This window comes from Malaclemys terrapin, chromosome 1, assembly GCF_027887155.1.
Source record: "Malaclemys terrapin pileata isolate rMalTer1 chromosome 1, rMalTer1.hap1, whole genome shotgun sequence".
In the NCBI taxonomy this organism is placed as follows: Eukaryota; Metazoa; Chordata; order Testudines; family Emydidae; genus Malaclemys; species Malaclemys terrapin.
In genome coordinates, this window is record NC_071505.1 from 13,911,861 (window position 1) to 13,927,139 (window position 15,279).

The following is a 15,279-nucleotide window of genomic DNA, read 5'->3' on the forward strand; positions in this document are numbered from 1 at the left end:
AAACCATAAACCGAAGCTGATTCTCTGTTGTGACTGGGTGGCAAATAGTGTAGGACTAGCTTTTATTTTTTTTTAAATTATCTTCATTGTTTTTGAGTTCACAAAAGCATTTTTATCAATAGTACCTTTTATCATTCCCCATGTGACAGTGTCCCTTATAAAGTAAAGGCCTTTGTCATCTTGCTGTCTTTTCCAGTGGGGGACTGTTAAGGTGAGCGAGTTTCATTATTAAATTCTGCTGGCTGTGTTTGTGTTTCAACATATGACTTCTGATGGAATGGCTAGGAGTCTGGAATATTTAGAGGAGGATAACCAGCTACCAGAGGAAAATATTGCATTAAACGTTAAATGAAATGGGGTGAATTGTTTTATGCATACTGCTATCAATCTATGTTAAACCAGTTTTGCTCAGTGATTAAGAAAGTTCATTTTGTTGAGAGGACTTTTTTTTTTTTTTTTTTTTTTTTTTGTAAGAAGAAACTTCATTTGACTTCTCTTCCATATTGCCAGGTGATTTTTTTTCCATTTCATTTTATAAAATTCTTTTTTTTTCACCCTGTTGTTTTGTTGTTGGTTTTTTTGTTTTGTTTTTTGTTTTCTTCCAACCCATGCACCCCCTGTCTAGGGCAAATATTGCAGTCCCTCCCCTCAGGCTGTGAGAGGGCAGGCAGTCTGGTTCCTCTATTGTGAACACCAGTGTGGCTCCATGAATCTGCTGCAGAAGGTACTCCATAAGTGTCTGGCCTGCACTTTCCTCTTCTCCACTAGACAGTAATCAAATGCAGCACATCTGAGACACATCTAGTCTCCACTCAAGCCAGGGAATATCCATTTAGTCTACTCCAGAAGCTGCCTGTACCAGAATCGTGTGGCATCTTAGAATCCCCGTGATGCTCTGTGACTAGGAAGGCCACATGTCCAGTTTCACACTGGAAAGTCTTCTTTGGTCTCTTCTTTTCATTTCCAGATTATTATGGTAATAGGGAGGCAGAGTTGATGATGAGAAACTTCTGACTAGAGCTCAGTGAAAAAATCAATTTTATTTCTGTTAACTGGCTTTCAAAAACCAATACAAAACTCAGTTTGAAAGAAAAAAAATTCCAGTTAAAAACGAAATGGATATTTTCGTATGAAATTTCACAGAACTCAAAAAGATTTTCCAAAACACTTCCATTTCAAGGAAAATTCATTTTTGTTGTTGTTGGGGGAAAAAAATCAGTTAAAAATCTTGACCAGCTCTTCTTTTGACAGAGTTCCCTGCCAGGTGGTAAGGGCTTTCTAACCGGATTCTTTGTGGTTAAAACAACACGTGTACTGTGAAAAATGACTACACATTTTATTATGAGCATTCCTTTTCTTTTCTTTTTTTTTTTTTTTTTTGTCCCTCAGTTGTTGTTTTTTTTTTATTTTATTTTATTTTGCCAGCTCAGTTTGTAAGTCAAAGGAAGGTTTGTTTTACTTCCTCCTGCCCCCAATTGCCTGCCCTGCAGGCTTAAACATGGGATCTTTAGAACTGAGCTGGGCTCTATCTCTTACGCTAATGATGTCTCTGGTTTAGCTGACAAAAGATGTGTGAGGCAGCATAGAACTCAACTCGCTCTTCCAGAGCTGGACAGCTTGAAGAGACGCAGAGAGCAGAGTTGTCGTAAGAAGACATGCCACTTTCATGCAGCCACTCTTCTAACCATAACCCTACTTTAGGACAAGCTTGGCAGTCTTGCGTGAGTTTAGGAAGGAGGCTGCAGTTCAGTGTCTCTTATAATAGAGGTATCAAGTACAAATCTATAAAAGCCACTGCTATTTTGTCCATTTGCTTTGTTTTTGTTACTTCAAAAAGTCTGAAACTGAACTGTGTTTGCCCATCACCTTCTAAATTACCAAAAAAGATAGATGAAATAGAACTCTTCTAATAGCTCTTTTCATACTGGTGTTTTTTTTTTTTTTTGTGTGTGTGTGTGTGTGGTTTTCCTGTCTCTAAAGGTCCAGAAGGGGCAAACCTCTTTATTTACCACCTCCCCCAGGAGTTTGGAGACCAGGACATTCTGCAGATGTTCATGCCCTTTGGGAATGTTATCTCTGCTAAAGTCTTCATTGATAAACAGACCAATCTGAGCAAGTGCTTTGGTAAGCAACATTTAATCAATTGAAAAGTAAAACTGTACATGGTGAACCTGATCCCAGAGCTATGGCTTGTAATCCTCAAAAGTACAGAAAGATGCACAGACAAAGCCGTTCAAACTAAAAACTGGATTTGAAAAAAAACCTTCCAGTCTGACATCTACTATGGATGTGTCAAGTACATGAAACTAATTACACCCTGTGTGGGGGAATGCCATTTACTATACTATTAAGCTGCCTTATTATGGATACCTAATTATCCTCTATTGTATAGCCGAACCTCTTTAAAACTCTCTGTGTTTAACCCATTACTTGTACTTCTGGGTTAAGTACAGTACTGTGCAATTAGTATTTGTATCGTGTACACATATGTAGCACAGAATATGTTACAGCTAGTTGCTGTCTATACGTGCATCTACGAGTATTACAAGTAGGTTCAACTGTACAGGTAGCATCTGTCGTTATGATAGGGCAGGGGATGAAGAGGGGTACAGTCAGTGTCAGGTTTCATGTAGAATGCTTGAGCTGCAGGGAAATTAGATAACTAAGGATCACATGAAGAAGTGTGTCTGATGCTTAAACCCTTCTGAAATAAAACAGGATCTAGGGTTGATCAGATGCATACCAATACCTTGATTACATACATATCCTGTCTCTATACTTTGATAAACTGTATTACAAAATGTAAGTAAACACCTCTGTTTGCAGCATCAATGTATTAAGTTCATATATCAAGTAAATGATATGATCAGGATCTGAGATGGTGACAGTCTCCAAAAGAAGCTGGTTTTACATAAAATATCACAGCCCCTCAGCTTTATTTAGAAGCATGTCCCTTTCGTTTTACATTTTTGGCATCTTATTTGACTTTAGAAAAGCCAGTTTGGGGTTTCTTAATGAGAGTTCTCACTTTTTTCCCTGAAAACGGAGATTGTCTGTCTCATGAGCCCATTTCTCTCATGTCAGAATTGGTCATTACGCATGGAATAGAGTTACTTGGGATAACAGTAATGGTAATAATGCTTTGCAATCATCTAGCACCTTTTAATCTGAAGATCTCCCACATTTTATAAAGGTGGGGGAAAGCCCTTTCTAGATGGAGAAACTGAAGCATAGAGGGGCTAAGGGACTCATCCCAGGTCTCTCCCTGAATCACTTGCTGAGTTGGGAACATAACCCAGGTGTGCTGACTCCCAGTCTGGTGCTCTAACTTTGATACACGCTGCCTCCAAAAAAGAGAAAATCCACTTTCAGCAGATAGGTGGCCACAGGCACTAATTGCATTCTTGTTGTCCATCTCAGCAGAGGCTCCAAGATTTGAGGGGAATAAGGATGAACCTACCCTTTCATATCTAGACAGGTCCCTCCAGGTCAGGGGTGGTATAAGGAAGTTTTCATAGCAGCTGCCTCTGCAGCACCTGCTGTATAGATGAACCAAAGGGTTTCAGTCTACAAGGCTGTTGATCTCACAAAAGTGAGAAAGTCTAAAAGGAAGAGGGAGGGAGAAATACCAGGGAAATGGTAAGTGAAGTCTGCCATGTGAGATGGAAAAGCTAGGGTTACCATATTTTGTGCCTCCAAATGGAGGACACTCCATGGGGCCCCAGCCCCGCCCCCAGCCACGCCCACGCCCCAACTCCGCCCCCTCCCCAAAGTCTCCGCCCCCTCCCCTGCTTCCCGCGAACATTTAATTCGCGGGAAGCCTGAAGCAGGTAAGGGGGGGTGTGGAGGGAGGAGGCGCGGCCCAGGCTGGCCCCCCGGCGGCTCCAGCCTGGGTCGGCTCGGGCCCTGGGGTGCCGGCCCCGGCCCGCCCAGCACTGCCGGCCCCCGGCGGCCCGGCGCACCCCCCAGCGGCCCGGCCCCGCGACCCCGGACCGGCTCCCGGCCCCGCGGGCGCGGCCCCCCGGCCCGGCCCCCCGGCTCCCGGACCGGCCCCCTGGCTCCCGGCCCAGCGCATCCCCTGGTGGCCCGGCCCCGCGGCCCAGCGCACCCCCCGGCCCCGCGACCCCGGACCGGCTCCCGGCCCGGCCCCCTGGCTCCCGGTCCCGCGGCCCAGCGCACCCCCCGGCGGCCCGGCGCCCAGACCCCGGCCCGGCACCGCGCCCCCGGCTCCCCGCCCGGCCCCGTGCCCAGCCCAGCACTGCGACCCCTGCCCGGCACTGCGCCCCTGGACCCTGGCCCGGCACCGCGCGCCCGGCCCGGCTCCCGGCCCGGCACCATGCCCCCGGCCCCGCGACCCCGGCCTAGCCCCGCACCGGCCCCAGCCAAAGAGGCCCCAGCCGAGCCCTCCCTCCGTCCCTCCCAATGTTCCCGGACATGCCCGGCTTTTCGGGATTTCCCCCCAGACAGGGATTTGAGCCCCCAAAAGCCGGACATGTCCGGGAAAATCCGGACGTATGGTAACCCTAGAAAAGCACTGGCACTAATTATTATTTAAAATATTTATTATTTATGTTACAGTAGCACCCAGAGATAAAAATCAGGATCAGGGCCTCGTCATACTAAATTCTTTGCAAATGCATAGGAAGAGGAAGTCCTTGCCCTGAAGAGCCTACAGTCTAAATTTAAGACATGATGTAACAAACAGATGCAACAAGGAAAGGAAAAAAATAGAGGGGAGGCCAGATTCCCACAGGCAACATAAAAGAAATGGTTCTTGATGCGGGACTGGAAGGAGGACAGGATAGCGATTTGACAGACATTTGGGTAAAATGTTCCATGTTCCATGCCTAGTGGCAGAATGCAGGAATTGTGAAAGTGCGTGTGGGAGAAGTGAATAAATGATTGAGCAAGGCTAGCTTCCTTGACCAAATAGAGTGAAGGGGGTTGGATCTATTTCATTAGATGCAAGTGTGAATAAACGAGAGGGTCAGAGGTGGGAAGGCCCCCTAAAAGTAAAAGTTTGAATCTGATGTGGTGGAGAAAAGGAAGCTAGTGAAGGGACACAAAGAGGGAGGCGATGATCAGGAAGATGATCTTAGCAGCTGCATTTTGAATGACTTGAGAGGGAAAAGTGAGTGTCAGGAAAGCCAGAGAGGAGGAAGTTGAGTAATCAAGACAAGAGACGGGGAGGCTCTGGGTGAGCATTTTATCTGGGTGAACACAAACTGGATATGATGAAGGGGTTAGCAGAAGAGTGTGGGTGAAAAACCTCAGTGCCAGTGCCAGGAGAGAAGGAAAAGAGGGTGATGAGTAAGAGAGGGATACACACTTTAATCTAATCTAGAATAATTCATTAAGACAATTTCAAGTGGAAATTAAAGGGAGCATGTCAAAGTAGATGCATAATACCAGGCTGCAATGCAGTAATTAGCCAGAGCAGAGGTAGAGTGGTAGTCAGGAGTGCTTTGCAATTAAGAGTGGGAGGCCCAGATATGAAAATGAGTTGAAGCTTCTAGGCTCAGGGAGATTAGAGTGCATTATGAAAAGAGTGCGTTGAGTCTCCAGGGGACAAGAAATTTAAACCAAACCAGCCATAGTCAGTACAGGAAAAGAACACTATCTAAAGGTCAGTGCTGAGGCCTGGGAGGCAGAAGACCTGGGGTTCTATTCCCAGTTCTGCTATTGACCTATCATTTAACCTCTATACTTGCCTACCCCCATTCCAGGGCCATGACACTTATTAATTAAGGTGTGCAATGTCCATTGGGATCCTGAGATGACAAGTGCTATAGAAGTGCAAAGTATCATTATTATTAGAGCCATGGGAAACCCATGTTTCATCCCTGCTCTGCCACAGACATCCTGAGTGACCTCGAACAAATCACTTAGCCTCTCTGTACCTGGGGATAATAGCACTTCCCTACCTCCAGGTGTGTTGTGAGGATAAAGACATTAATGATTGTGAGGCACTCAGACACTGCAGTGATGGGGGACCATCTAAGTACCAGAGAGAGAGATACTGTACTGCTCCTTGTCATACAGCTCTTGGACACCTCAGCTGTTTGATTGCTGTCCCAGCTGCACGTGGTAAGGTAGCAAAATGCTGAACCCTAGCAAGATAAGGGGAGAGTTGGGATGGATTAGGAGGGAAGGAATGTGAAGCATAATCAAAGGAATGAAGGAAAGTCGTGAAATGAACATGTCACTTAAAAGAAAAAGTACTAACGAACTCTTTTTTTCTGTATATCTAGCCAGTCCCCTCTTCTTTTGTTCTAACCTATCTTCACTTTCTTTCCCCCTCCGTTCTGTATTTTGTAGGTTTTGTTAGCTATGACAATCCAGTCTCTGCGCAAGCTGCTATCCAGGCTATGAACGGCTTTCAGATTGGCATGAAACGCTTGAAGGTTCAGCTGAAACGCTCCAAAAACGACAGCAAACCTTACTGATCTTAACCCCAGATGCTCACTGCTCTTGTTTTAGCTTTCTTAGGGTAAGTCCCATGAGCAAACCTGCCCTTCTGCGGGGGGGGAGGGGGGGCTAAGGAAGAACATATTGCCAATCTTCACCAAGAGACAATTATTTTTACAGTTATCGCTTCCATCTCCCCACTCACCACAATTAAACTTGGCTGCTGTTTCCGGGCCAAGTAATTACTGAGTTGTGTTACTGTATTTTATTTTGCGACATAATTTATCTCCGTTTTTTTCTTTTCTTTTTTTTTTTTTTTAAAGAAATGATATCTTAAGAATTAAAAGCGACCAAAAAAAAAAAAAAAGGTGCAATTTAACTCTGTGAACCCTGGTGCCATTAGCACACTTAGGGGAAATAAAAGCTGTTTTGTATGTATGGACCCAATCTTATCAGGGTGGCACCAGCAGTTTATAGGTTAAACATAATGGTCTTATGCCAGCAGAAGCACTTATTGTGAGACAATGACAACAAAAAGTCTTTCCACTACATCGGTTTGTTTTTTAAAATGATTTTTATTTTTATTTTTTGTTTTTGTTTAGGGGTTCAAATCAACATAACATTCTATTAGTCTGATATTACACTGGTCGTCTTTATATTTCACTTTTTTTTTTTTTTTTTTTTTTAGTTTTCTTTAGTTTTTTGGAAAGGAATAATGTAAAAAAGATTTAGAGATCTGTTTCTAAAGCTACAGGGTTTAAAATAAAAATAAAATAAAATAAAATGAGTGACGATACTTGATGTTTCTTGAGAGATAAATTTAATAATAATAATAATAAATAAAAAAGAAAGCCACAGGCCTGTAAATTTTATTTGTAAAAAGCATTTCTATTTTTATACAAAATTTTTACTGCCTCAGAAATAATGGAAGTTATTTATTGCCTATTGTTAACTTATTGGATACCTAAAGAGCAGCTCTCTATGCTAGCTAGATCCTTTGAAGTAGTCTCTAGAGTAATTGTGCCAAGAATGGGCGCTTTTTCACCGTTGAACCCTACACCCTTTACAGTTCATGCTTTTATCCTCTTGTTTGTACTTGTCTGGTTATTTTGTTTGTAGTTTCCATTTTCTAGTTTAAAGTTCAGTTGTCTGACTTTTTTCTTCCCCCTACCCCTTATGTTACATTTGTTGAAAATAGTTCTTTCTTCTCTCCTCTCCCCAAAGATGAATCCATCTTCTCTAACTCTTTTCAGATGGATTCTTTTGGGGTTTCATTGTGCTGTTGTTGATGAGTATTGTAAGTTAATGCAAATTATGTGAATGGCTCATAGACTCTAATGATGAAAGATTTGCATTAGTTTTCTCCTGCACCCATAAAAGTGATTTTGTTTCTGCTGCATAGATTCTATGTAACTTTTTTCCTCTTCCTTGTTTTTTCCCTAGACATCTCCATGCCCGTTAGTTCATCGTTTGCCTAGCATGTCCCTGTGGCGTCTAAAAAAAAAAAAAAAAGTTTCATCGTCCCGTCATTGTTTCTGATGTCTTTCTGACCTCACATCATATTTGGTTCTCCTACTGACCTTTGATCTAGTTTGACCTTTGAAATTTGCATGTGACCTCATCTAGCTATGAATTCTGGGAAGTCAATGTGAAAAAACATTGCTGCATTCATGCAAGACTGAAATTTATTATTAGACAAATTAATGATAGGGTTTAAAACAAAACAAAAAACAACAAAAAAAAACAAACAAAAAAACCTGTGGCAAAAATGTTTTTGCTTGCTTTCTTTTTTTTTTTTCTTTCTCTCTTTTTTTTTTTTTTTCCTTTTCCAAAAATAAATAAATAAATAAATAAAATAACAGACTTGAAAGTATTATACAGGGATTGGCATTCTGCCTGGTCACTGGTGACAATAGCAATATGTGTCCAGAGGCACAGAATGTTGGTTTCTAACAGACTACTTCCAAAACAGTTTGAGAAAAAAAACTGTCTGATTTTAAGTCTCTAGAGGTCTGTAATAGTTTTTACATTTTTCAGGCAGTGTAAAGTTTTTTGATAAGGCCATTTTAGGTGGCTCACTTTCTCATTAAAATATATATATAGAACCACTTTTTGTAGATTAGTATAAGAAAATATTTACCCTGTTTTAGGGCAAATGCTACCTATTTGTGTCACCTTTTGCTGAACTGACTCACAGTTAGACAATCCATGGTTTAATGCACATGAAATTACCTATATTTTATACTGTTTCAATGTACAGGAGAAAGGTTACTGTAAAATGTGTTACGTTGGTGCTTCTGTGAATTAAGTTGTGGTTTCATCATGAGTCTTATGGTCTTAAGTGTTCTGTGTTTATAAAAGACAAGTTTGAAATTGGTTTACTTGAACAACAACAACAATGAAAAATGAGTTTAAAAAAAAGTTGTTTGCTTAAAAAAAAAAAAAATTTCATGTGAAAAATTAAAAAATATTCCAGAATAAGTTTGTGTTGGCTTGTGACGCATTGATGTCATTTTTTTATTGTGGACAATTTAGATGTGTTTGTGTTCAGCAAAATGTGATCGGTTTTTCTTTTAAAGAAAAAAAAATCAGTGAAAATATAGTGCCAAATTCCAAAGGTACTTTCTTCCTAGAGCTTCAGTGTGTTTCTTGTGTGAAGTAATTTGATAACATGGGTATTTTATTATGTGTTTTGTATAAATCCCTAATATTTAAAGAAAAAAAAGAGGTTAAAAAGTTTGTTAACTTGCTATCCTGTGGTCTTGTTGCCTGAAATTGTTATTGTTTGTTATTTCTCTTTGATGTTTTTTGTAAAACATTGTATAAGTGCCCATGTTTCACTTTTTTAACCACTCTGCACATCAATGCTGTGAAAGCAAACCTCACAATGTATTTTCTTCATAATGTATGGAAACCTCTAAGGTGAGAAAGTTTTGAACTTTTAACCCTTTCCACCCAGAGCTGTCTTGAGTGTTAATACCTTTTATACATTCACCATTTTGCTGTTTATTTTTATATATATATCTATATATATAAATATATATATATATACTTAGTTTTTTGTGGTTTATTTAATACATGGTTGAAATCAGAAAAATGCACAGGGCAGATCTGAAGGACAAAAAATTATTTTACTGCTGTCTAAATTTCTTCTGTATCTATAACTAAAATTATTTAAAACAGTAATTAACTTGTGGTTTTCCTTTTTAGATTTTGGGTTTTTTGTCTTTTCTTAAAGAGCTTTTAATATGCTGCTGGAATATGCTATTCAGTATTAATAAAATAAAATAAAAAAAACAATTCTTTAATTATCTATTGTGTGAGCCGCTCCCAGATTGGAGTGGTTATTCCACCATTTGAAAACATTGAGGAGAAAAAACAATATTTTTGTAATTAAATAAATGAACTTTTGCTTAAATCAGATGCACTAGATCTTCCTGGGTGAAAATTCAATGTGTACTGCAGTTAAACTACTTTTTATGGATAAAGTTTACATATGCTGTAATGCTTGGTGTTATCTGCCGTTATTCGTATTGACAATATATGGGCCCAATCCTACAGACACTCACCCAAGTAACTTTACTTGTGCCAGTAGTCAATGAGAATATGTATGTGACTTAAGTGGTTGTTTGTTGGATTGAGTCCTATGTAAGGAACCCAAAAAGAGATGCTGGTAGCCTTTTCACTGCCTTTTAAATTTGACTGGATTGCATGTCTACAGCACGAGTCGCCACCAGTGACCAAATTTGGTTCTTTACTACTGGAAAATAGACTCCATTGCCAATTCAATGCATGTGAGCAGCAGTACCTGCTTCTGATAACTAAGTGCCATATCTTCTTCCATTATCTATTCCTATTTGGTTATATTCAAAGCCTCTAAAATGAAAAGTGAAGCCCTATATGAACAGCATAAAGACACAGGTGGTGCACTCTGTCTCTCGTCCCCAACTTTGCTTAAATGCTCGTTTATGTAGAAGCCCTGGGATGGAAAGGACTAGCCTCTAGTGATGCAAAAAAGTTTCCTCCTTATAGCACATGCACTTATAACTAAATGATCTATATTATTCTCATATGTTTTTACTACTGCGGAGGCCTTCCTACACCCTTTGAGGGCTATTTTGTAATTCTTGCAGCAATTTTGCTTATTCAAAGTATCATCACACATTATATTATATATATGCACACATATATATATATATATATAATATGAGAATATAATCTGATTTTTTTTTCTGTTTCACTAATTCTTCTCATTTTATCCACCATATAAATTTCCAACGGTTTTTCAGATCCCTTCAATGCAGCAGCCCCAGTGCAAACTGCAGGTTTAGAGTCCAGTTAGAATATTAGAGTTAATATCCTAGAACGCCAGCTGCTGTAAACTGGCATGGCTTCATAGACTTCAGAAGACACCCCACCCCACCCCCATGATTTACACCATCCGAGGATCTGGCCCAGCATTTTTAGCAGGGAATGTTTCTGTGTTTCCAGGTGACGACTGTGGGTCATTGGGGGAAAAGTTTGCCTTTATAAATAATAATAAAAATAAAGCTTATATCTCCTTAGAGACAAATTATCTCCCAGTTCTCTTTCAAAATATTGAAAGGAAAAAAGCTGCAAGGTTGCAAAGGGCCTAATAAGAAAGGAAGAAAAACAATGGAAATTGCTTTCCAAAATTCTAATCAAAAGAAGAGACTAGTAGTTTTTCAAACAAATTAGCTAATTGCAATGAAATGGCAGTCCTCAAATGACTAACAAGTTCATCTTTCTTTCACCATAGGGGTTACAGTTCCTTGGCTTGTGCTACTCTGAAATCATATTACTGTTTCTGTTTTTATTATCTTAAGTGCTAATTAACAAAAGGAAAAAAAACCTGTAGTTTCATTACCTTTTGGATAATGTCATACAAAAAAACCTATGTATTTGTGTTTTGTTTTGGGGTTTGGGTTTGGGGTTTTTTTTTTTTTTTCGTGCTGTGAGAATTGTTGTTTGTAGATTAACAATACTATTATTTTGTTTAGAATTACAAACTAATTTTTAAGTATTGTCTGAGAAAAGCCAAAGTTAATGCAACTTAGTGGAAACTGTAAGACCATTTGAGTATTGTTTCTGTTTTATTGATGCATTTGGATTTTGTTGTTTGATGGAATTTGAGCCAAAAAAAAAAAAAAGCAGGCTTTCCTATTTCTACAACTTGATTGTACTTATGCATTTTGTACCAGTGGAACTTTTTATACTGGAGATTAAAAAACAAATGGAATTTTTTGTGGCTTACTCTTGTGGGCCCCCTGACCATGACTGATTTTCGAGTTTGATTTCTGGTTGGTAGAAAGAGAGTTGGTTTTGTTTAGAGAATTAAAAACTTTGGCTTGCTATCTTTTTTTCCTTTTGCTTATATCTAGTGTTTAGAATTTTGTCTTTAAAAAAAACAAGCGGTAAGTTTCACTTTTTATTCTGTATTGTGCAGTTACACAATAAGATAATTAGAATTAGGAGTACTCGGTCACTTTACGTGGATAAATGTATTAGTTACAACTTTAGGGGTTTGCTTTTTTGCTGTTTAGATCAAAGTTTTTTCTGATTCTTCTGTCCTCATTGTGAACATAACCGTGTAGTTGAAACAGTCAGACTTATTTTTGTAATGTATGTTATTGTGTGATGCAGTTTTTTGCTTCTGTCTCCAATATTAAACCATTTTCCTAATACTTGTCTCTCTCTTCGTGTGTTGTATTGTTGGTGGTCATTATGTGTTGGTAATACATCTACACACCTCACTGTTTCACGTCCCTGTTTTTTTTTATTTTTTTCCTATTTGTTGTGTACAAAAGATACAGTCGATTCCACCTAAGTGAATATCTGATTGGGGGGTGAAAGAGGACTTGCACACTTAAGCTGTCTTTGGTTTATTTTACATTTTTCCCCTCCCCTAGTGGTTTTGTCACTTTGATAATCTGAGCAGGAGATCATTTTAAATGACTGCCTGCAAAGTCATATTAAAGATGGCTTTTGTTAGTCCTCTGACCACAAAAGCTGATACACACAAACACACACACACACAGAAATGTGAGGCTATGTGAAAAGTTTTTTTGCTTTGCTGTTTCAATCAGTCTGGAAGAAGTGGATTACAGAGATCAATTCAAGTGATATTTTTTTTAAAAAATGGTTGTGCTACTGCTTTGCAGAGGCATCTGAAACATACAAGAAAAGGAGGCTATAGCCGTGGGATTTCTTCCAAACTGTACAGTAATCTGGTGGCATCTGGTGTTCATCAAAGACTCCTTAAAAACTAATCACAATTTAACTAGAGTTATCACAGACTGAGAAAAATCTACCAGGTGAACAAGCTTGTTATATATAGTATATGTATAGATATCAAAAAATAAAAATAAAGCGAAGTGCACCCAAGCAGAGCTTTTAACTATTAAAGGCAATAGAAGTAAAACATTTTCCCCAAGTGCACAAATGGGCAATGTTTTCCTTGGGTGCTTACAAAGTGGATCTTTCTCAGCGCTGCATATTAAAACGTCAAATCTCCATGCAAAAAAGAAATATGGTAGCAGGGGGCAGGAATTGGCTCACAAGAATCTCTCCACTGTCCCTTGGACTCGTGTCTAATAAAATCAAATAAAATCTGCAAAGAAAAATAAATGCTGTCATGGTTCGCAAAGTCTCTCTTCACTCTTTTGTCTGATCACAGATATAAAACTTTAAAATCTGGAGAGTAAAATAATCCCACGGGATGGGGAAAAAGCACTCCGAAGTGTTCTCTGGAACTCAAGCCATATCCCCCATCCCCTTCCCTTTGTCCCACTCTCTCTCTGATGCTCAGGAATCGAAGACCACTTAAAAGTGCTCTTATGAGACCCAAACAACACTCCTCCCTCTTGTATCCTCTTTTCCGGTCTCTCTGATGCTCTGGCTTTGGCTCACACACACAAACACGCCCGAAACGAACATCCTATTAGAAGGTCATGGCACACTGAGTGTTTCCTTAAGGTTTTGGCAGCTATGTTGGCTCCTGTGCTTGGAACAGTTTTGAAATTTTCTGGCTCATGAGTTGGCCTCGTTTTGCTTTTAATTTATTTGTCTTTCTCATTGTTTTTCTTTCTTCTGTGAGCATAAAAGGCAAGTGGGGCATGAGTTCTGGAGCCCCAAGCAAGCTGAAGTCGTCATCTACAGGCTTCATTGTCAGAGTTCAAATTTCTAGCAAACACCTCCTATGCAGCTCTGATTTTAATCTAAAATTACAGGAGCCTGTAGGGGACAATCCTGCACTGGGAGCAGAAGGATACTCTGGGTGACCTAATAGGTGTTTTACATCTCTTGAGTCTATGATGCTGGTTCTGATAACAGTGGTTTCAATTGAGTAACTCCTGATTTACACCAGTGTGTGATCAGAATTGAGGCCTCTGTTTTTAAGTCATCATAGGTGGTTCTTTTGAAACTCATCAGTTTGTTGGTAAGGAAGATCAAGTTGAGTTCAAGATCTTTTCTTCTGAACACAATTTAATTAAAAAGATCCAATATTACAGTTTAAAAAAAAAAAAAAACCCTCATGAGGACAAAAATCCCCAGTTCTTTAAAAAAAAAAAAAAAAAAAAACACCAACAATGGGGGGAAATGAGTTGTGTAAAGCCATGCAGCTGTACAGTTTGTCCTGCTTAAATGCATGTTTTTAATTTCAATTAAGTCAGGCACCTTGCAGTGTTAGCAAAATGTCTCTTTGTTAGCTGTATGTGTATCACCATGGGAAATTACCAAACTGTCACAAGACTTGCTGATGAAAAAATACCCCGCCAGAGTATGTGTGCCTTTGCCCAGTTTGGTTCTTAGGTATTAGGCTAGGGAAAACAATTTAACCCACAAAATGTACTGTGAATCATTCCTGATAAGTGAATAAAGCATTGTGACCAAGCAATCAGATTATTCACTTATCAGGAATCGACTGTACTACTAGCTCGCTTGACTGTTTTTGTTCCTCATCTCTGTTGTAGTTTCACTACTTTGCTGTGTTCTGTTTTTCTCTCTCATGCTCTAGCAAAATCACTGGGAGTATCCCTTCGTGTGACCATGAAACATGCTATTGAGTGAAAAAATTATATCGTAACAAAATCTATGCACTTGCTATCAGGAACACAATACTGGATGTGTCTTATATATATTGAACTATAATAGTAATCGATTTCTTAAATAAAGATTAAGAAAGGATTCTGTTGTCTGTAACATTTTATGAGCATTAAAAGGAAAAAAGTGTTTCTAGGGTTTGTTTTTTGTTTTATTAAATCTCACTGGGTACACAAAGTTTAAAGCTACCCAGGCAAACTGATTGTACGAAATACTTAATCATTCCTTAGTAATTGAGAGAAAAGTAGGTTCCTGGAATTGGGGGAAAGTCATATCCCCACTGAGATTTGCAGCAAAAAAATATCAAAAGTCAGCACTTTCCAATACTGTTATCAAGATATGGTTGTTACAATGTTAAGACTATATCAAAGAAAATAGAATATTGTTCTCAGTGGCTACAGACTTCAGAGAACAGTTAAAGTGTAAGATTCCTTCCATACACTTAATAAATCTATTATGTTTCTGAATGTGATCTCTTTTCTTCTCTATAATTCTATAGAATATGCTTAGAATTAAAAAAAAAACATACACAAGTAAATAGTAAAATATAAAAGTAAAATATACGCAATGCTCTACAGGTTTATATGTCTTTTGACATATATATATTGCTGCATTCAAGCTTTAAAAAAGCAATAAAAGAAATATTTGATCATCAAAGATGACGGGTAAATTTTCAAAGCGTTCTGTGGAATTGTAGCTGCGTGACTCGCATGGATTTTAATGGGAGTCACATCTAAAACCCTGCAA

General features: G+C 39.1%; 1 protein-coding gene across 11 annotated transcripts in view; it reads left to right on the top strand.

Moving 5' to 3' along the window:
- Positions 1-12,113, top strand: part of CELF2 (CUGBP Elav-like family member 2) — a 438,989-nt gene extending 426,876 nt beyond the window's left edge. For all 11 annotated transcript variants that reach the window (XM_054016397.1, XM_054016390.1, XM_054016383.1 and 8 more), the window contains 3 exons: positions 1,981-2,124; positions 6,319-6,490; positions 7,852-12,113. In XM_054016397.1, coding sequence (XP_053872372.1) covers positions 1,981-2,124; positions 6,319-6,446 — 272 coding nt within the window. In that variant the 3' untranslated portion in view covers positions 6,447-6,490; positions 7,852-12,113. The remainder of the gene's footprint in view (positions 1-1,980; positions 2,125-6,318; positions 6,491-7,851) is intronic.
- Positions 12,114-15,279: the final 3,166 nt, after the last annotated feature.